The 22442-nt window shown below is 43.1% G+C and overlaps 1 protein-coding gene across 7 annotated transcripts in view; it reads right to left on the reverse strand.

Moving 5' to 3' along the window:
* Nucleotides 1-22442, reverse strand: part of Cdk5rap1 (CDK5 regulatory subunit associated protein 1) — a 303956-nt gene that overhangs the window by 266966 nt on the left and 14548 nt on the right. For 6 of the 7 annotated variants that reach the window (XR_008215333.1, XR_008215335.1, XR_008215334.1 and 3 more), the window contains exons 7-13: nt 22245-22365; nt 20971-21201; nt 19107-19204; nt 17055-17110; nt 15456-15586; nt 12549-12698; nt 9190-9330 (exon numbers count right to left, since the gene is read on the reverse strand). Coding sequence is in view for 4 of the 7 variants with exons in the window: in XM_052725712.1 (XP_052581672.1) it covers nt 9190-9330; nt 12549-12698; nt 15456-15586; nt 17055-17110; nt 19107-19204; nt 20971-21201; nt 22245-22365 (928 nt within the window). In the remaining 3 variants the exon portion in view is untranslated. Of the gene's footprint in view, nt 1-2427; nt 2667-9189; nt 9331-12548; nt 12699-15455; nt 15587-17054; nt 17111-19106; nt 19205-20970; nt 21202-22244; nt 22366-22442 lie in introns of those variants that run through there. The other variant, XM_052725714.1, reaches the window with a different exon arrangement.

The following is a 22442-nucleotide window of genomic DNA, read 5'->3' on the forward strand; positions in this document are numbered from 1 at the left end:
CGCATGCACATTCTTCCTGAAACCTCAAGGGGGGTATCAGGATGGGAGTGGAGTTTACACAAAGGTCACAGTGGTCCTTCCTGGAACACTTGCAACTATCCCAGTCACAGTTGAGCGTATCTCTTAATAGAAATCTCTTTATATTGTTACATTGTGGCAGTGGGGGTAGTTTAGTAGTGGCTGAGTCAGGTGGCCCTTGGAACTAGTTTTCTTTTTAGTTCCTTATTCTCCTGGGGCTTGGGGGGTGTGAGCCTGAAGGGTTAGGGTCTTTCAATAGAAGTAAAAATTTCCTTAGATTTAAACATACATAAAGCCAAAGCCTTAAAGAAAAAGGAGTAAGAGAGTAAATCCCAAACAATCATTCACTAATGCCTGAAATTGAGCTGTGGAAGCAAAATGCATCCCTAAGGGGCAAGGAATCATTTTTTAAATTGCAGGGACTTAAAAGGTAGAAAAGAATGCCATCATAGCACACTTAGACTATCAGAGTATTTAAATAAAGGATGAAACACAATTGTGGGATACTGACTAGTCAACTGACTAGTTGGTTTTACATAACCAACGCTCCTATGTAAAAGCTGTCAATAGTTTCTTGAGCTGGAGATACCCTTGGATCATCTTTGAGTTATTCAGACTTGTCTATAGAAGAATCATTTAAAGGTTCACATTTGTACTATAAATTTAGGGTGAAGACTTCTGTTGTTTCCTTGTAAAATGTACCCTTTATCTTTTTGGCAGAAAAGATACAGTCTCTTTGGTAGATGGGATATAAGTCAGAGACAAGACTGATGGAAGGTAGAGAGAGCTGGCCCAGCACATGTGACCACTTCTGATCTGACATCTCTTGCAGAGTATGATTGCTGTGAAACAATCCTTTTCTACACTATGAATATGTATTACTCTCATCGGTTAATAAAAGGCTGACAGGCTGGTAGCTAGACAGGAAGTTAGGTGGGAAAGCCAAACTGAGAATGCTGGGAAGGAGAAGAGCGGAGTGAGGAGTCGCCAGCAAGATACAGAGGGAGCAAGAGATGAACATGCCATGCTAAATAAGGTACCACCACATGGCGAGCATAAATAAGGAATATGGGCTAACTTAAAATGTAAGAGCTAGTTAGTAATAAGCCTCAGCTATTGGCTGAGCATTTATAAGTAATATTAAGCCTCTGACTCAATTATTTGGGAAGCAGTTCCCAGGTATTTGGGAATAAGTGGATGGGAGAGAAATGTCCGATTACATACGGTTTTCATCTGTGTCTTCTTGCCATTTTCCTTCTGGTAACTGTTGTAATGCTTGGATAATTTACTTTTAAAGAACTGGAAAAAGATCCCTAACAGATGTTCTCTTCAGGATAAGATATGACACTGAAGGGGCTGGAGAGATGGCTCAGTGATTAAGAACACTGACTGCTCTTCCAGAGGACCTGGGTTCAATTCCCAGCACCTACATGGCAGCTAACAACTGTCTGTAATGCCAAAATCTCACACAGGCATATATGCAGGCAAAGCACCAATGCACATAAAATTAAAAAAAAAAAAAGTTGGATACTGAAAATAGAACCAACTGTCCAGGACTGAACCACATTGAAGAAGGCTCCCATGGGCTGTCCCATGCTAGTGAGCAGAGTGTCTGAAGCAGATCACAGCCAGATACAACTAACAGCTCAGCATGCCCAAGTACACAGTCTGCTTCAGAAGCAAATCTTTCAAGGACTATTTCCATTTGGTAAGAGCTTACAGCGGGCCAGTGGCTATAGTTCAGTTGGTGGGGAGTACTTGCTCAGTATGCATGAAGCTCTAGATGTGATCCTGAGATGTGCATACATGGTGTGGCGTGCATGCCTTCAACTCTGGCATTCAGGAGGAGGGAGGAGCAAATTCAAGGCCAGCCTCAATTACAAATAACCTACCTCAGGGAAGAGGTGGGTGGGTGGGAGCACTATAAATATTATTTTTCTTTTTCCCCTGTGGTGCTGGGGATCTAACCCAGAGCCTTGCTTATTCTAGGCAAGCATTATACCACTGAGTACACCCACAGGTCTCATATAATGCTAAAGGAGTAAGGATTTTAGTTGAAATCTAGTTCTAATTATTCCAGGCTACCATTCGGATTTTTATTCTCATGTTTTTTGTTTTTACTTCATGAAAATAACTGCAACAGGAAATAAGCCAAGAACCATTGCTCAGAGCCTATTAACAGGCAATGACATTTTCAAGTTATTCAAAATTCCAAGTGTTCCTACAGCTAAAGGGAAAGCTGAAAAAGATGGCCATGAATAAATAAGTAAATGAACAAGTAGAGGTGGTAATACGCCGCTGAGTCTACAGCATTGAATAACAAACACTGTGCTGAGAAACGCTTAACATAGCGATAGAAAAGAACCCCATAAATAAGCCAGGGTGAAAATGAAAAGTAGAGACAAAGGAGCCATTAATTTATGAAATTTATTGTTGTAAAAGCTGTTCATGTGACAACAAAGAAATGTACTCTTCCATTTGGTACAAAGGCACTTCATGACTAGTGCCTTGTCTCCAAAGCATGAGGAAAAACTGCCCAAGTCCACTAGTAAGTCACCCTCTCAGGTCAAGCAACGCATGGCTGAGTCTTTCATAGTGGTCCTGCAGAGAAGGTGTCCTTTGAGAGTTTGAGAACTGGCTGAGGTGATCTGAAAGAAAACCCATCAAAAGGAGACAATGGTGTAACCTGACAGCACCATGGGCACAGGACATGGATAGAGGTGACAGGAAGTGCATGGTACGTGTGTCACCTCAAACCTGAAAGGAAGAGACATCAGACAGAACGGCAATGCATATGAGGTAAGAAGCCACACACTCCATCGGGTGTGTGAGGCCTGTCAGGGACAGTGGACATCCCAACCACAGTCATCAGTCTTCTGACAGGGCACAGTTGCATACCTGATTGGCTAGAGCCATCAGCTCAGCCCGAGCTGACCTGGGCTTTCCACAGGAAGGGAGAACAGAACCTCAGGCTCCCGAGGCGGGCTGGGCATAGCAGGACACTCCTGGGCTGCTGCTGGGAGCCACAGTCATCAAAGAGCAGCGGACCCAGAGTGCAGCCTTCTTCCCTCGGCAGCTCCCTTCAGTCTGTTACTGGGCAGACAGTCTCCCTGACCGCTGGCGAGCTTTCCACGCTCTGTGAACACTTCCTTGTTCAACAGAGAAAAGGCCTCCAGAGCCTTGTGCAGGCCACCAGAGCCGGCTGGAGTTTAACGACATTGTTTTGTTTTCACTGTTTATTTCTCTTTTTTTATTTGTTTTTATTTTATTTGCATTGGTATTTTGCCTGCATGTATGTGTGAGGGTGTCAGATCTTAGAGTTACAGACAGTTGTTAGCTGCCATGTGAATGCTGGGAATTGAAACCAGGTCCTCTGGAAGAGCAGTCAGTACTCTTTAAATGCTGAGCCATCTCTCCAGCCCCATTGTGCTTATTTTTCTTTCTTTCTTTCTTTCTTTCTTTTTTTTTTTTTTTTTGTTGTTTTGTTTTGTTTTTAGAGACAGGGTTTCTCTGTGTAGCTTTGCACCTTTCCTGGAACTCACTCTGTAGCCCAGGTTGGCCTAGAACTCATATAGATCTGCCTGGCTCTGCCTCCTGAGTGCTGGGATTAAAGGCATGTGCCACCACCATCCGGCTTGTGCTTATTTCTAAGATTACTTTCTACTTATGGCACAAAATCCTGGCTTTCCCTTTTATGGAGAGATCTACAGTATCCATCTGAAATAATAAATTTATGTTTATGTTTATTTTTTATTTTTTCCTCTTTATTAAAAATATTTTTTTCCTCATATAATATATCCTGATTAGTTTCCCCTCTCTCCACTTCTCCCAGTTCCTCCCCACCTCCCCTCCTAACTGGATCCACTCCCTTTGTGTCTCTCAATTAGAACACAAACAGGTAGCCAGCAGTGGTTGGTGCACACCTTTGATTTCAGTGCTCAGGAGGCAGAGGCAGGCAGGTCTCTGTGAGTTAAAAGCCAGCTTGGCCTACATAGTGAGTTCCAGGCCAGCCAGGGCTATGTACGAACCCTACCTTTAAAAACAAAACAAAAACAAGGTCAAACACAAGTCCAGATCCATCCCAAATAGCATCTCACCTGTCTCTGAGGAGAATGTTTCTTCTCAGCTCCAACTGTAAGGCTCACTTGTGAGCTGCCCACCACAGACCCAACCCTCTAACCTCTGGAATGAGTTAGGGTGAAAGCTGGGCTAGTTAAAGCCATCCTTATGACTTTGTCTTTGTTTTGTTTTTCAAGGCAGGGTTTCTCTGTGTAGCTCTGGCTGTCCTGGAACTCACTCTGTAGAACAAGCTGGCCTCAAATTCAGAGATCCACCTACCTGTCTCCCAAGTGCTGGGATTAAAGGTGTGTGCCACTACCACCTGACCAATCCTTATGATATTTTTTACCAAAGCCTAGTGAGATTGAGGACTGAATAGCTAGGACTCCAAAGTTACCATTAATCATAATTCTCATCAGAACAAATTGATCCATTAGTAAATATTTACAAAGTTCTTACTACATGTTAGAAATTACCTTTGGTGCAGGAAATACAAATATAAACAAAACAGGTACTTCCTTACCCACAACACAGTTTCAGAGAAAGACAGGTAATGAGCATATACATAAACAAAAATGATTTCAGGCACTAAAAAGTACTCTGAAGATTACGGGAACAGGAAGTTAACAGGCATGGGAATTAGGCAGGAAAAGTTGCTTCTAAACAATGATGCTCAGATAAGGCATCTCTGAGGTGATAATGGAGAGAGAGCCTCAAAATCCAAAGAAAGGGACCAGCAAAGATCAAGAGCCTCCCAAGCCAAAACAGCGTGTAGAAGTTCCTGAGAACAGAACAGAATCTAAGAGACAAAAGGAAGGTCATGAGACTGGAGGAGGAGAACGAGAGGACATCAAGTTGGGAAGTAGCCGGGACAGATCACATAGGCCTGAATTACACTCTGGCTCCGATGAAAAGCTGATGGAGGGCCCAAGCTGCAGAGTAAATGATCTGAATCAGAAAGATCATACCAGCTGTCATGGGGCAGACACTAGAGAACAAGAACAGAAACAGAGAAGGTGAAATTTCTAGACTTCTCTACACTGCTGGCAGGAGTGCAGGGCACCTGGGCTATTCCCATTACAGTCACCCTGTGACTAGCCATACCCAGCCGTATACCCAACAGACATAATACTCACATGCCTTATAGCACATGCACAGGAATACTCACAGCAATGTCACATGTACTAGCTCCAAACTGGAAACAACCAATACGGCCCACTAGCAATAAAACACACAACAAACTGTTGTGATGGAAAAACACAACTCACAAAAGAACCACAGAATATAAGTTGAGGAAAAAGAGGCAGAAATTCAAACTACATACTACAGAACTCAGTTTGCAAGAAATCAAAACCAGACAAAACCAAACTATAGTATGAAATGGGACAGGGTATGGCACAGGTCTACAATGTGCTACAACCAGGAAGTACATGAAAGGCATTTCTGGGTTCCAAAAAAACATTCTTTTTGATCTCAGAAATAGCTACCTGAGTGAGGTCACTATAAAAATTCACTAGACAGGGCAGTGGTGGCACACACCTTTAATCCCAGCACTTGGGAGGCAGAGGCAGGCGGATCTTTGTGAGTTGAGGACAGCCTGGTCTATACAGATAGTTCCAGGATAGCCTGGACTACACAGTGAAACTCTGTCTCGGAGGGTTGTGGGGAGGATGGACACAGGCCAACACAACAATACCTTATTTTATTTTATTTTATTTTATTTTATTTGAGCCAGTATTCCACTTTGTGAAATAGCCCAGGATGGCTTGGAACTCACTATGTCCAGGTTAGCCTTGAATTTGTGGCTATCTATAGCAGGCTTTCTTGGACCACCAGTCCTCAAATCATGACACGGAGACTTAGTAATTATGAATGCTCAACCTTAGCTTAGGCTTGTTTCTAGCTGGTTTTTTTTTTTTTTAAACTTAAATTAACCCATTTCTTTTCATCTATGTGCTACCCCAAGGCTCATTTACCTCATCTACATACTGTTCATCCTGCTTTCCTGCTTCTTCTGTGCCTGCCTGGCTGGCCCCCAGCTAGCTGGCTAGCTAGCTGGCTCCCCTTTTCTCTCTGCCCCCTAGCCGTACCTATCCCTCCTCTGTCTAGCTGTTGACCATTCAGATTTTTATTAGGCCAACCAGGTGCTTCAGGCAGGCAGGATGAAACAGCAACACATCTTTACATGTTTAAAAAATGCAACACATTTTTACATCATTATACAAATATTCTACTCTACAACAGCTATCCTCCTGCCTCAGGCTCCTAAGAGTTAGAATTGCAGGTATGAGTCATTAATCTGGCTACCTTTTTGCTTTGAGTTAAGCCATTCTCAATTATGTGCAGTTAAGTTCTGTGTTTTTTGAAGTATACATTTTTTTTTTTTTTTTTAATTTTTTCGAGACAGGGTTTCTCTGTGTAGCTTTGCGCCTTTCCTGGAACTCGCTTTGTAGACCAGGCTGGCCTCGAACTCACAGAGATCCACCTGCCTCTGCCTCCCGAGTGCTGGGATTAAAGGCGTGCGCCACCACCGCCCGGCCTGAAGTATACATTTTCTACCTTGTTTCTACTAAGAATAATATTGTTTTCTTTTGATGGGGGAGGAAGAAAGTCTCTCCATGAAGTTCTAGCTGGCTTGCCTAAAACAGGAGCTTGTGAACCGCCTGGAGTAGGTGCTGGGAAAGGAACTTGGAGCCTCTGGAAGAGGAGGACGTGCTCTTAACTGATAACCATCTCTCCAGGTATTCTCTATTTGTCTATATGGCACCATATTAAATTAAGAGAGAATGTTGACATAATTACCCCAAAATTCCTTTTAGTTTATAGGACTTAACTCTTTAACAAATCAGGTAATTCAAAACTGTAGGTAAGCCAGGCTTGGTGATACACATCTTTTCCCCAATGCTCAGAAGGAAGATAGACCTCTCTTGAGTTCCAGGTAGGCCTAGTCTACATAGTGAGTTTCAGGCCAGCCATAGATACACAGACCCTGTCTCAAAAAAGAATTATACTATCATAACATGGGAACTTTGACAAGATGGGAACTTTCATTTTTGGTTTGATGACAATTTTTTTACTTTGTCTTATCTGTTCATTGTGAACAACTGCACAAATAATATGGATATATGCACACTTTGTACATGAATATGTGGAGGCCAGAGATCAATCTTGGGTGTCATTACACAAGAGCTGTTCACCTTGTTTTTGAGAGGATGTCTCACTGGGACCTGGGCTTACCAACTAGGCTGGCTCAGCTGGACAGTAAACCACAAGGACCCTTCTATCTCCTCCCCAGTGCTGTGATTAAAGTCATGTGCCAGAAGCTGGGTGAGGTGGCACAGCCTTTAATCCCAGCACTCAGAAAGCTGAGATAGCCATATCTCTGTAAATTCAAGGTCAGCTTGGTCTACATAGTGGGCTCCAGGCCAGAGCTACAAGGTGAAAACCCTGTCTCCGAAAACAAAAATAACAACAAGAGTCATCTGCCAGAGCAGCACTTACTTACCTTTACCTCAGCTCTTAGAATGAGGGGAAATGGTGGGGACAGAGGCAGGCAGAGCTCTGTGAATTAGAGGCCAGTCTTATCTACATAGTGAGTTCCAGCACAGTTAGGGATACACAGAGAAAACCTGTCTCCAAAAGATAAATTAAAGGGTGCACACTTTTAATCCTGGGACTCCAGAGGCAGAGACAGATAGATCTCTGTGTTCGAGGCCAGCCTAGTCTACAGAGCTAGTTCCAGGACAGCCAGGGATAGACAAAGAAACCCTGTCTTCAGAGGGGGAACAAAATTACAACCTGATCACCAACCTAATTCCTTTTTATCAAGTGACCCATAGTTACAGTGGGAAGAAATTAAGAGGCAATATGAGAAGGCAACTGTTAGATCTCAGGCAATCCAAATATCCAGAAATGAGCTCAAACTGAATTATAAGAGGATTTCCAGCAGTTAGATAAAAGGCTGTTTTCCTCGGCAACTTGGGAAACCAATTCCCATCTGCCAAAAGGAGTCATTTCCCTTACCTCTGGCAGAAGGGACATATGGCTACCTGTGGTTTCATACCAAAGCCCATGCCAGCCTCCAGGCTCACGCAGAATCTACTCACAAGTACTAGTAATACATTTCAAAGTCCACACTAGCACCCTGGCCCTTCTCATTTCAGGTCCCTGCTCTCTTTATGCCCCTGCCCCTGGCTATGCTTGATATTTTCACTATTTATTCCCCTTCTGCCTATTCTCTCATCTCCCACCAATAGATAGCCCTGGCCAGGTCCAGCCTGTTTTTCTTTCTCCCTGCTCTGGACTCTTGCAGATGCCTCTGGATACTTCCTCTCTCTTACTCACAATAAAAACTTTCCCTAATAATGGAGCAGTCACGTCAGCAGTTTATTTACTGCACCCCCTTGCATATAGCAACTAAATCTAAAGTTACATTGCTATCTTAAAAAATAATCTTGGGCACTGTCAGCAATTAAGAGCACACACTGTGGGAATTGGAGAGATGGCTCAGCAGACAAGAGCAATGGCTGCTCTTCCAGAGGACCTGGTTTCAATTCCCAGGACCCACATGGAAGCTCACATTGTCTGTAACTCCAGTCCCAGGAGAAATCCAATGCCCTCTTATGGCCTCCACAGGCTCCAGACACACACATGGTGGGTAGATATACATACAAGCAAAACATCCATATACATAAAATAAATGAATAAATTTAGAGGGGAAAAAAAGGGGGGTGCATATTGTTCTTCCTGAGGACTTGAATTCAGTTCCTAGCATCCACATTGGGTAACTCACAATAACTTGTAACTCTAGCTCCAGGAAAATCTGCAACTTCTGGCCTCTGCAAGTACCTGCATTCACATGCACAGACATACACATACACACAACTAAAAATAGTAAAATAGGGTCTGAGAGATGGCTCAGTAGTTAAGAGAACTTGCTGCTCTTCCAGAGGGCCTAACCCACATTAGAAATTCCCAACTTTATTTAAGAAGAGCATTTCTTGGTCCAATGTCAGGGAATGTAAAGGAGACTATGAGGCCTCCAGCCAGTATATCAGTTGTCTTCTGAGGTTTTGTCAGATGGACAGAAGAAGGAAACTGAAGACACCTTACCTTCACCAGCACATAGTCCCCAGGCTGAGCTCTGACCTTGAGCCCAGAGTTAGTGACATCCTCCACCTCTGCATCAGGGAAGATCACTTTGAGGTTTGCATCATTCCGGCCACACAGGTCTGTGGAAGAACGTTTGCTGAACTGCAAAAAACAGAGAAGAATGTATGCATCTGTCAGTGTTAAGTTTTAGGAGGCAGACACTGCCCCTGTTGTCTGAGGCTCTCCAGGATCTATCACAGAACATTTCTTAACCAAGAAATCCAAAGTCTCAGTGTGTGTGGCTGCTTCAACAACAGGACAACACATGGTACACAACAGAAACAAAGTTCTGTTGACTATTTTAATGGACCAATGAATCTTTACAGTCTTGGCTTCTGCAGTAACTTTCAATAAGCATGAAGTCCAAGTACTTGTGAGTGATGTGCTTAACAAATCAACGTTCATGTTTCCTGATCTCACACTAAGCACTTAGGACTGTCCCAGAGGTTTTGGCTTGAGTTACTTGCTCCTACTGAATATGCCAATTTGAAGCTAGAGACTCCACCAGAGCCTGGGACTGGAAAGAAAGATAAACCACAATAAGAGTATTAAGTTCTGGAATATACATGAGTCTTTCTATTCCTGCCGAGATGCAGTGACAGGAACCAAATTTATCCTCTGCCCTAAAATCAGAAAATAAGACAAAATACCAGAAACAACTTGAAGGGAAAAGGGGCTGACTAAAGAAACCCACCCTGACCCTGGATCCCAGAACTAGGGAAAGATGACTCAGATAAGGCCAGTGAAAGAAGCACAGTTTGGCTCAAATCAGAGCCATCTCTGCCCCTGGCCAACTGACTTGTGAAACCAACCAATCACAGAGCAGGACAGTAGAATTCTGGCCCTAGGGCCCAGGACCAGGAAAAGAAACACAGCCTGGGTTTGGGACCTGAGCCAGAGAAATGAACACTTTTTTTTTTTTTTTTAAAGATTTTTATTATTTTTTTTAATTTTTTTTTAATTCATTTATTTATTATGTATACAGCATATGTGACTGCAGGCCAGAAGAGGGCACCAGATCTCATTCAAGGTGGTTGTGAGCCACCATGTGGTTGCTGGGAATTGAACTCAGGACCTCTGGAAGAGCAGTCAGTGCTCTTAACCTCTGAGCCATCTCTCCAGCCCGAGAAATGAACACTTTATCCCCAAAACCAGAACCAAGGAAATATGCCCTGACTCTGAAACTAGTGCCAAAATAACACTCCTGGTCCCCAGCATCAGAGTCAGTGAAAGAAATATGCCCTGGCCTTAGAGGTAGTGTCAAAAAGCCAAGAAAGGCCAATGAAAGAAACACAGTTTGGCCCTAAAATCAGGGCCATCTCTGTCCCTAACCCACAAAACTGGCTAATCCCTGGGCAGAAAAAAAAACTAACCAATCACGGGCTGACTCCGCCCCAGGACATCCTATATAAACCACCCTGCCTGGTCAGTTGTAGGCTGTTCTCTCCACCCTGGTAGAGGCAGATATTCTCCTGGACTCCTCCTTCCTGAATAAATCTCTTTCTCAAAAGAGTTTTGGGTGTGAAGATCTTCATTCCCTGGTACATAGAAGAACCTAACTGAGATGTCCCATAGTGGACTGAGCAAGGGGGAGCTGAATAGAAGAACCTTGCTGAGACGTCCCTCAGTGGACAGAGCAAGAGAAATAACACTTTTCTCCTGAGCCTGAGGAGATTTGCTACATTTTTGCAATTTCTTAGGCCGGAGAAGCACAGCTCTGCTAGGAAGCCCCCTTAAGTGGGGGCTGAACAAAGCTCAGCTGTAGAGGCTCTCTAGGAGAGAAGCAGGATTGCTATATCCTGCAGGGAGATGATCCCCCATCACACCAGGTATTGCCTGACTCTCCAGTCAGGATAACCTTCCCTGCTGAAGCAGTTCCAGACCTGACTTTCCCAAAAAGTCAGAAAAACTTCCCCTCCAGGGTTGGGCTGCCTCTTTGCAGCTCCAGCCACCAGAGTTGTCCTAAGCAGCTCAAGGTGTTACCTGAGCAGGAAGTAGACTCTCACGAGAACTGGACTGGGCTCATCTCTGACTTCTAGCCACAAAATTAGAAGAAATAATTTCTATTATTTAATCCAAAAAAAAGGAAAGGGAAGGAGTCAGGAAGGGAACAGATGGAAAGAAGAATGGAGAGGAGATGAAGAAAGGGAAGTGGGGAAGGAAAGGAGAGAGAAAGGGGAAAAAAAGGGAAAGAAAAACAGAAAGGTCAATAAACCTTGATGGCAACAGAAAGAGATGTATTTCCTAAGAAGATAAAATTTCCAATAAAAATATCTATGATTTCTCGTCAGAAACATGAAGGCCAGCAGGAAATGGCACGTTTTTCAAGACCTGAAAGGAAAGCATTATCAACTCAGCATACAAGTTCCAGCAAAACTATCCCTTGGGGGCTGGAGAGATAGCTTAGCAGGTTGGAGCAATCGCTGCTCTACCATAAGGACCACAGTCCAGACCCGAGGGCACACTCAAGAAAGACTCACATACATCTGTAACTCCAGCTCCAAAAGATCTGACACCCTCTTCTGACCTCCTTGAGAACTAAAATATACACAAATGCACACACACACACACACACACACACACACACACACACACACACACACACACACACAAATATATAAATCCTTAAAGAAAATATCCTTTGAGAAAGAAGCAGAAATGAAGACAACCCAAAATTAAGAAAATTTAAGAAAATCTATCACTAGAATATCCACAGGAAGTTCTCTAAATATAAAATACTTGGTACATTAGGAAGAAAGAAAAAAATATGGAATGGTTATATACATAGAAAATTCAAAACAACAGCAGGGTAATCATGGCACATGACTTTAATCCTAGCACTTGCAAGGCAGAGGCAGCAGATCTCCGAGTTCAAGGCCAGCCTGGTCTATAGAGTAAGTTCTAGGACAGCCAGGATTACTTAGAGAAACGCTGTCTCGAAAAAAGAAAAGAAAATTCAAAACACTAACAAGAAAATAAACCATCAAATTCAGCAAGGTCATAATATGCAAGATAAAAGTAAACATTTTGGGCTGGGGATTGTATAGTGTTTGTCTAGCATGCAGGGGGCCCTGGGTTTGATACATCACCACATAACCTGGGCACGATGGTGCACTCCTATAATCCCAGTGCTTAGGAAGATACAGGCAGGAGGCTCAGAAATTCAAAGTCACCCTTGGCTACATAGCAAGTTCAAGGTCAACCTACATGAGACTAGGTCTCAAAAAAAAAGTCATGTAAGACCTAGATAAAGAAAACACACAGTGTTATTTTAAAAGGCAAAAACTAAAACTCTAAGAAAAAGATGCATGTGACCTTACCCCCTCAACCAGCACCAGCTGGGTGCAGCCCACTGAGGTCTGATTGGCTTTTGAAGCCTCTTCTCTGAAGACAGTAATAAGTTCCTCCAGACGTCTTAATTTTACTTCTTCTGGAACATCATCCTTCAGCCTATGATATGCTCGTGTCTTCTATTAACAAACAAAACAGAACAGAGTTACTAACGAGTTGTAGAATCTTCAGGGCACAAGGAGGGAATATATTCATTCCACTCACAAGTTACATATGTAACATGGTCCAAAACCCACACCTGAGCCAGACTTATTTCTCTAGTTCTAGGAACATTCCATGAGAAAATGGTAACTGAAGTAGAATCTTTGTAGAGGCATTCTAAATTTAGCAAATGCAAACCATACTCATGGCTGGCAGGATAGGTCAGTGGCAAAGGTGCCTGCCACCAAGCCTGATGACCTGAATTCAATCCTAGAACCCACATAGTGGAAGGAAAGACCCAACTCCAGCAAGTGGTCCTTTAACCTACACACACACTGCAGCACATGCACGCCCCTACCAACATGTACACACAAAATAAATGAGTTTATAAATAAATACATTTTTAAAAGAAAATAAGACTCAAATTAGTCTTCATATTTGTCCTAAGTTTATATTTGGGCACAAACTAAATAATCCATGCACTAAGCTATTCACCACACTGTTTATAGAGACACAGATGTAAAGCAGCTGAAATACTCACCAACTAGTACCCAGTAAATTATGGTTTATCAACAAAATGAAATATTAAGCAACTGTTAATAAGATAGCTCCACAAATACTAATGTAATTGTTCTAAAATACTCTGCAAACTGAAATTAGCAAAATCCAATCAGCGTGCATGTCTTTGAGGTAGAAAGTATTCATGTTTATAAACACATGAAATATATCCAGAAGGTGAAGAAGAAATCACTAAGAGTCGCCGCCTTCAAGAAGGGAACTAACCTGGGAGCAACAAAAGGAGGAGGTGTTTCATTTGTTTGTTTGGTTTCGAGACAGGGTTTCTCTGTGTAGCTTTCACCTTTCCTGGGACTCACTCTGTAGCCCAGGCTGGCCTCGAACTCACCGAGATCCGCCTGGCTCTGCCTCCCGAGTGCTGGGATTAAAGGCGTGCGCCACCACTGCCCAGCTAGGAAGAAGTGTTTTAACCTTCACACTTTATACCATAAGCACTAGGCCATATTACCTAGTCAGAAACGATAATCATCCTCAAAAAGTATCTAAAAACTATCCTGGGTATACACTTACATGTCTTTATGCTCATGCTCAAATCAGGTGAAGAACCACTGAGCTAGGAAAAAAGCCAAGGAATAAAAGGAAAAGCTAAAGACATTCGAACCAACCTGCCCTGAAAGAACTACCATACCCACAGAGGAAAACTGAACGGGGAATGGGTATAGATCCTGCTTGATGCTGGCCTGCTGTTAGCAATGATAACTATCCTGATAGCACACTTATGTGTAGAAAGCACCACTCCAAGTTATATACACCATCTTAACAGGCCTCAAAACAGCCCTGAGCTGGTGTCGTTCTCACTTCACACAGCAACCAAGGACTTTAGACAAGGTCACTGTTACTACATGACAAAGGCACAATTTGAGGGCCATATTTCCACTGTGTGTTGAAAGGCCATTTATACTGACTATAGAACACTGAGCACTGGGCTTTAGTTTTGTCTTGATTTACTTATTTGTTTGTTTGTTTTTGTTTTTGAGACCGTCTCAGTCTATAGCCCAGGCTGGTTTCAAACTTGAAATTCCCCTGCCTCAGCCTCCTAAGTGCTAGAATTACAGGCATATATCACCAAACTCAGCTACTGTAAAATATTCATAAATAGGAACACTAGCATGGTAGTATTTTTCGTATCAAATTGCTGAAGTTTGCTTATTGTGGTGGCTAACATCTATAACGGTAATGATCAGGCAGCTCAGTGAAGTAGAAGGAAAACAGGCTTGAGGCTAGCCGGAGCTTTATATTAAGACCTTATCTCAAAACAAGGGCTAAAATTTGACATAACATATAAAATTAACTACAGAAAAGAAAACAATTGACAGTAAGATTCTGTGACTTAGATGGCTGTGGTGACACACACCTTCAATCCCAGCAATCAGGAGCAGAAGTAAGCGCTGAGACCCTGTCTCAAAACAAAAAACAAACAAACAACAACAACAAAGAAAAACCCACAAAGATCTTGGGATTTCACTGTGGTGATATATTGTGTATCAAATAAAGGTTGCCTAAGGATCAGAGAACAGAGCCAGTCACTAGATTAAGCATAGAAGCCAGGCGATGGTGGCACACACCTTTAATCCTAGCACTCAGGAGGCAGAGATCCATCTGAATCTCTGAGTTTAGAGCCACCCTGGACTACATGAGATTGATTCAGTCTAGGAGAAAAACAGAACCAGGCATTGATGACACACACCTTTAATCCCAGTACTTTGGAGTCACACGCCTTTAATCCCAGCACTTGAGATCTCAAGCCTTTGCTACCAGTATTTGGGAAGCACACACGCCATTAATCCCAGCACTGAAAAGGAAGTGAAATGGCTGAGCGGAGAAAGGTATATAAGGCCTGAGGAGACAGGAACTAGAAGCCCTTTCAGCTGAGGACTCAGAGGCTTTCAGTCAGAGGATTCGTGGAGATAGGACCTCGACTTCCATTCGGCCTGAGGATTCGGTAGTGGTGAGAAGTTTCTCTAGTGGCTTGTTCCTTTGTCTCTCTGATCTCTCAGTATTTACCCCAATATCTGGCTCCAGGTTTTTTTTATAAGACTTTAGGAATTTCACAACATTTGCAACATTTCACAAAGTCAAACTCTTTTCTACCCAACTACCTCCAGTCAGTCCCGAGCTGGTAAGAGAGCGATGCTAATTGTCTCCCATCTGGGACTCACCTGCCTCATGCTGTATGCGAAGAGAAAACCAGTATTATACTGAACTTCTTGAAGTAAAGACACTGTCTGCAGGTGATCATCCTCTGTCTCTCCACAGAAGCCAGTGATGAAGTCACTGCTGAGGCTCACACCTGTCAACAGACAGCAAAGGATGGAGGACCAGTGCTTAGAGTACTGCTACTGCCTACCTCAGAAGGAATGTGGGCATTTGTAGATTACAGAAGGGAGGAAAGCAAATGGGACGCATTTCCAGACTACTCAGAAGTCATTACAGAACAAGGGGAAAGAGGCTTGCTTTTCCACATCCTGCCGGAACTGGCTTCTCACTCTACATTTCCTCAAGTACTAGAAAACAAATCTTGGCTTCAAATGCTGGATTCAGAGATACTGCAGAAGTGCAGTTTCAAATCGGCCCTGCTTTTGCAGGGGAGGGGTGGGAGACAGTGCTAAAGACTGAAGCCAGAGCCTATATGTGCTAGACAAGCACTCTACCACCAACATTCCAGCTCCCAGGTCCTGCTTTCACTAGTCAATCTTTCGGTGCTTCACACAAACATACATCTCTGTATCTTATTTTGCTGCTACTGTTCGGAGATAGGGGATTGTTTGTCTACTGTGCTAAGGAACAGAACCTAGGGCCCTGAACACTCTACCTCAAAGCTAGACCGTATCTATGCATTTTAATTAATTCATAACTGTGCATATGTATATATGATCAAACATTGAATTTAATTTAGCATTATGCTCATTTACAATGCAGTAGCAAAAACTATTGGATACTGAATACTTAGAAAGTGCTGTATGTCACTAGCTATTCAATTGCCCTCAAAAATCAGATGACACGAGCTCCATTTACTCTATTTCATAAATGACAAATCTTTGTTGTCACACAGCCAATAACACAGGACTCCATACAAAGCCAGTACACCCAGCTGCCACATCATCCTACCCTATCAAAACACAAGTATGTGTGCATAATACAAGAAGCATGGTGGCACACACCTTTAATCTCAGCACTCAGGAAACAGAGGCAGGTGGATCTCTGTGAGTTCGAGATCAGCTTAGTCTAGTAAGCTCTAGGCTCAAAAAGAAAAAAATAAAATAAAATTTGAGAGAAATTTAAGACAACATTATCAATCAAATCTAAGCAAAACAAAACAAAAACAGTAATTTTTTTAGGAGGAAGGGGAAAGGAAAGGGATATAATGGGATATCTAAAATCTGCCTACTTATAGTCGAATACGTGGTAGTGCATGTTTATAATCCCAGCAATAGCAATGAAGATGGAAGATCAAGTTCAAGGCCACCCTGAGCAACATAACAAGAGACTGTGTCAAAATTCAAGTGCTAGAGATGCAGTTCAGTGGCAGAGCATACGCCCATAAGACATGAGGCTTGGATTCCATCTCTTGCAATACACACACAGTCAGAAAGATGGAAAAGAAAGTGGAACAGAGAGAGGAAAATAGCGAAGCAGAAAATGAACATAAAAGTAGCAAAAACTATGAAATGTCACCATAAGGAATTTGCCAAAGAGGTTAGTAATTGAGCAAGATGAATGTGGACTGTGGTAAGGTGCTCAATGTTTCTTAAAAGTACCTGGGATACATTCTCTGATATGATGAACCAACGCCACATAAGCTTCCCTTGAGTATCTACAGTAAAGAACAAGAAGAAAAGACCTAGATAAAATACTCATTTTTTTTTGTGGGGGCGGGGCAGGGTCTCATGCAGCTGAAGTTACCCTTAACTTCTGTTCCACTTGGCTCTACCTCCCAAGTGCTGGGCTCACAGGGGTACACCACCATACCTGACTCAATCTTATTTAAATGAACGCTATCGAGAGATAATAATGAATTCCCACGTGTTCATTTTTCGATTTGTGATTTCACAACCACAAATCAGGGAAGCACCCCTTTGGGCCAGTGAGATGTTCCAGCAAGTGGATACTTGCTAACAAACCTGATGACTTCAGTTCAATCCCTGGAACCTACGTGGTAGAAGAAAACACCAACTCCTGACAACTGTCCTCGGATTTCCATATACACACATGCTCCAGCTCCTAAGGACCTTTCATTTAACAAATCAAGAAGAAATTAAACACTTAAAAGGACCTCTCGGGGCTGGAGAGATGGCTCAATGGTTAAGAGCACTGGCTGCTATTGCAGAGGACCCAAGTTCAGTTCCCAGCACCCACATGGCACCTCACAATCATCTGCCACTCAAGTTTCAGGGGATCTGCTGCCTTCTTCTGGCCTCCATGAGCAATGCATGCACAAGATACAGACATACATGCAGGCAAAACACCCATACACATAAAAAAAAAAAATTTTAAAAAAAGAGGATCCCTAAATCTTTGCCTCTGTGGAAAACAAGGCAAAGTTCTATTTCTAAAAACAAAACAAAAACAGTAATTTTTTTAGGAGGAAGGGGAAAGGAAAGGGATATAATGGGATATCTAAAATCTGCCTACTTATAGTCGAATACGTGGTAGTGCATGTTTATAATCCCAGCAATAGCAATGAAGATGGAAGATCAAGTTCAAGGCCACCCTGAGCAACATAACAAGAGACTGTGTCAAAATTCAAGTGCTAGAGATGCAGTTCAGTGGCAGAGCCACTTGAACTTTGCCTTAGGTCCTATTAGCCCCCAGTCTCGCCTCTACAGATTTATTTCCAAAGTGAGTCGTAATCTGCATTTATATTCTAATACCCAAAACTTTATTATTCCTGCAAGTTAAAAGACTAAAACTTCAAATATGGCACTGAAAGGACCAAGGAGATGCCATAACAGCCTGCTCAGACTTCTCTCAGAAATCAGGCCTTAATTTCAGTTTCTTGAGACTTGAGCAAGCAGTTTCTGGGAGGGCCATAAACAAAAGACATAGTCCTTGCAGTAGCTCCCTTTCTGCACATGCTCTGACTGCTCAAGGTTCAGCCAGTTGTTTACTGTCTGGGACCTCTCACCAACTTAGAGGTACATGCATGGGTCAATGTGAAGGTGCAAGGCCAGCCAGTCTCCATGGCAGCTCAAGGACAGAGCCTGGGCCACTGAGTCAGCCCCCACAGCACGTGCTAGGCCAGCCAGCCTCTACAGCAGCTCAAGGACAAAGTCTGGGACTTGTCCAGGCCTGCCCACAAATGATAACTGTAACCCCCAACCAGTAAATTCAGAGGTTACACACCCTCACTCAATCATATGATGCAAAGGCTTGTACCACGCTGCTTGCAGTTTTTCCCTTTAAAAACCCCTCACCCTGAGAGCTCAGGGCTGTCCTCCTTCACCTGGCTAGCAAGTGTGCTGGACGTGAACCAAGCCGGGGCTTGCTTGTTATCAATAAACTCCTGTGTGTTTTGCATCAGATATCAACTCTGTGGTGGTCTTGCTAGGGGGTCTCGCAATGTGACCACAACAGCACCCAGCAAGCACTTAATTTAAAAAATGTTAAGCAAATGAGAGACTCACTGCTTACTCTGCTTAGAGGATGCACAGAATCAAGTTCACCTGTCCATAGATACATTCAAACAACAATAACTTACTAATTTGTTACTGTGTGTTGTATACTAAACTAGGTCCTTAGCAACAAATCAGTGTTCAGTGATTCAGAAAAACTGGAAAGGTAAAGGATGTCCTCTCCCCAGTAAGTCTGACCCTCTCCGCATGGCATCCAGCACACGGTTGCTTCCACTCTGGGCTGGCAGGTGGATCTGCTTACAGATGTTGTGTCTCTCATGAATCAACTGTAGAACCTGATTAAACAAAACACATTGTGGGTTAAGTCTCACCAAAGAATCCTGTAAAAAAGGATACTTCCTACATTCCGGAAAGGGTTGCTATTGTTTTGTCTTTGGTTTGGTTTGGTTTTGTCTGAGAAAAGATTTCACTATGTAGAGCAGACTGTCTCTAACTCAGCGATCTGCCTGACTGCCTCCTGAGTGCTGGAATTAAAGGCGTGTGACACAGTCCTCAGTGGTGCACTCCTCTCACTGTTTCTCTTCAGAGGCTGATTTTCAAACTATTAAAAGGGTGATTGGGAACTGAGGATAAAGCTCAGATAATACACTGACGGCCTGGCACGCAGGAGGCTCTGGGTTCAGTCCTCAGCACTGCAGAAAACTAGGCGTGATGGTGCACATCTGCAATCTCCGCACTTAGGAGAGGGGAAGAATCAGGAGTTCAAGGCCAGCCTCAACTACATAGACCAACATGGACTGAGACCGGTCTCAAAAAGTAGAAAGAGCCAGGCAGTGACAGCACACGTCTTTAATCCTAGCACTCGGGAGGCAGAGGCAGGCAGATCTCTGAGTTCGAGGCCAGCCTGGTCTACAGAGTGAGTTCCAGGACAGCCAGGGCTACACAGAGAAACCCTGTCTTGACAACAAACAAACAAAGAACTTTTTATTATTCAGTAAGAAGACAATCCAATCTAGGTAGAAAAAGTGGATGAATGGATTTAGAGCAAAAATGTATGCTATTTACTCAATGTTGGCACTGGGCCAAGTTTGAAACATGTATTCATTCTCAACAACCCACAGCACTAGGTTATTACTACTCTCTTTTCCCAGATAAGGACAGCAAACTAAAAAGTATCTTTATATATCTACTAGCAAAAGAGTACAACATCTGGGATTTGGATAAATTTTTTTTTCCCTCTTTGACATTTAGGTTTGTTTTTTTGTTTCTTAAAACATAGTCGCTGGGTGGTGGTGGCACACGCCTTTAATCTCAGCACTCGGGATGCAGAGGCAGGCAGATCTCTGTGAGTACGAGGCCAACCTGGTCTACAGAGTGAGTTCCAGGACAGCCAGAACTGTTTCGCAGAGAAACCATCTCAAAAAAAAAAAAAAAGTCATCTTGCTAAGTTGCCCGGACTGGCCTGACACTCACTATGGAGCTAAGGCTGGCCTGGAACTCATAACCCACCTATGTTAACCTCCCAAAGCTAAGATTATAAACATACATCACACACTGGGCAAGAGCTGGATTTGAGCCCAAGTGTGTCACCAGCTACAGTCAGGTGCTTTCCCAAGACATCACATAGCCTCCCTTGCTGGTCTCACTGTATCCCCACCACTACCATCACCATCATGCAGATGTCTACCTTCATAAACTTCTCACTATACAAGTGGTCCCAAGTTCCCATTGCAAAACCATCCTATCGCCTTCCTGATCTTAGGGGACGTTAAGTCTTGCCAAAAGGCCAGTAGTTCTTTTTATTTCCCCAATTTTTCGAAACAGGGTTTCTATGTATAACAGCTTCGGCTGTCCTAGAACTCACTCTATAGATGAGGCTGGCCTCGAACTCAAAGAGATCCACCTGCCTCTGCCTCCGAGTGCTGGGATTAAAGGCATGTGCCACCACCACCCGGCAGGCCACAGTAGTTCTGCAAGGAGATATTGCAATGTAACACAGAACCCCCAAAGCAGGATTCAAGGTCTCTGCTGTATACTACTTCATCCAGAAAATGATATGCTAATAAAATTTGTCACAACACTAAATATCATCAACACTCACCTCATCAGGAAAATCCTTGGGGTGGGGAGAGGTGAAACGGATCCTCATTTCAGGGTCTATTCTTGAAACCTGATCCAGAAGATGAGAAAAACGAAGCCCCCCTTGTTTGGTTTTATAGTTGGTAGTAAAGCCACGGCTGAGGTTGGTAGACACTGCATTATTGAACTGGACCTCTGAATTGTCCCGAAAACTATTAACATTCTGACCAAGAAGAGTCACTTCTTTTAGCCCCTAAAAATAGGAAAAACATGTTGAAAACAAGTTTAAAACTTCTTGAATAGTATCATGTCAAACCACTAATTAAAAATTAGCTCAATCTACCAAGAGCCATGCAAAAACCTGTCTTTAATCCAATAATTTCACTATGGAGTGTCTTTTTTTTTTTTTTTTTTTTCTCGAGACAGGGTTTCTCTGTGTAGCTTTGGAGCCTGTCCTGGAACTCACTCTGTAGAATAGGCTGACCTTGAGCTCACAGAGATCCACCTGCTTCTGCCTCCCAAGTGCTGGGATCAAAGGTGTGCGCCACCACCGCCCAGCCACACTGGAGTATCTTATCTAAAGACTGAACAACAGAATAAAACCTTAAGTACAGAGTATGCATGTCTGTAATCCCAACACTCAGGAAGTAAAGGCAGGTTTTTGTTACCATTTCAATCTCTTAAACAGAGTATATCTATCCTAAAGGAGTTTTGTACTGTAAGAGAGTTAAAAATGGAGAAGAGGGGACAATTTTAGCATTTCGGAAGGTGAAAATAAAGATTTTACAAGCTGCCAGTGGTGAAACTATCTGTGGATAGGAAAGAGACAAGAGAGATACCACAGTCTATAAAATTAGAAAGGCTGCCCTCAGCCTGTCGAGAACATGCTCTGCTGTGGGATGGTCTGTATGTCAAATGCTCTGATTGGTCAATAAATAAAACACTGATTGGCCAGTAGCCAGGCAGGAAGTATAGGCGGGACTAACAGAGAGGAGAATTGAGAGAACAGGAAGGCGGAGGGAGACACTGCCAGCCGCCGCCATGACAAGCAGTATGTGAAGATGCCAGTAAGCCATGAGCCACATGGCAAGGTATAGATTTATAGAAATGGATTAATTTAAGATGTAAGAACTAGATAGCTAGAAGCCTGAGATATTAGGCCAAACAGTTTAAATAATATAAGCATCTGTGTGTTTATTTTATAAGTGGGCTGTCGGACTGCTGGGGCTTGGCGGAACCCGGAGAGAAAACTCTCCAGCTACAATGCTCATTTAAAGAAAACTCGGATAGCCTTACCTGCTCAGAAAGCTTCCTCACTTCCTCCAGAATGGAGGCAACAGGCCGACTCCTCTCCCGGCCACGGGTGAAAGGAACGATGCAGTAACTACACATGTTGTCACAGCCCCGCATGATTGACCTGGGGAAGAAAGTACCAGAACACCGCTAACAGAGGAGCAGTGTTGTCCTAGCATGTCTCCAGCTCTATAGCTCTCT

This window comes from Peromyscus californicus, unplaced genomic scaffold (genome assembly GCF_007827085.1).
Source record: "Peromyscus californicus insignis strain IS unplaced genomic scaffold, ASM782708v3 Scaffold_7__1_contigs__length_154581171, whole genome shotgun sequence".
Classification (NCBI taxonomy): domain Eukaryota; kingdom Metazoa; phylum Chordata; class Mammalia; order Rodentia; family Cricetidae; genus Peromyscus; species Peromyscus californicus.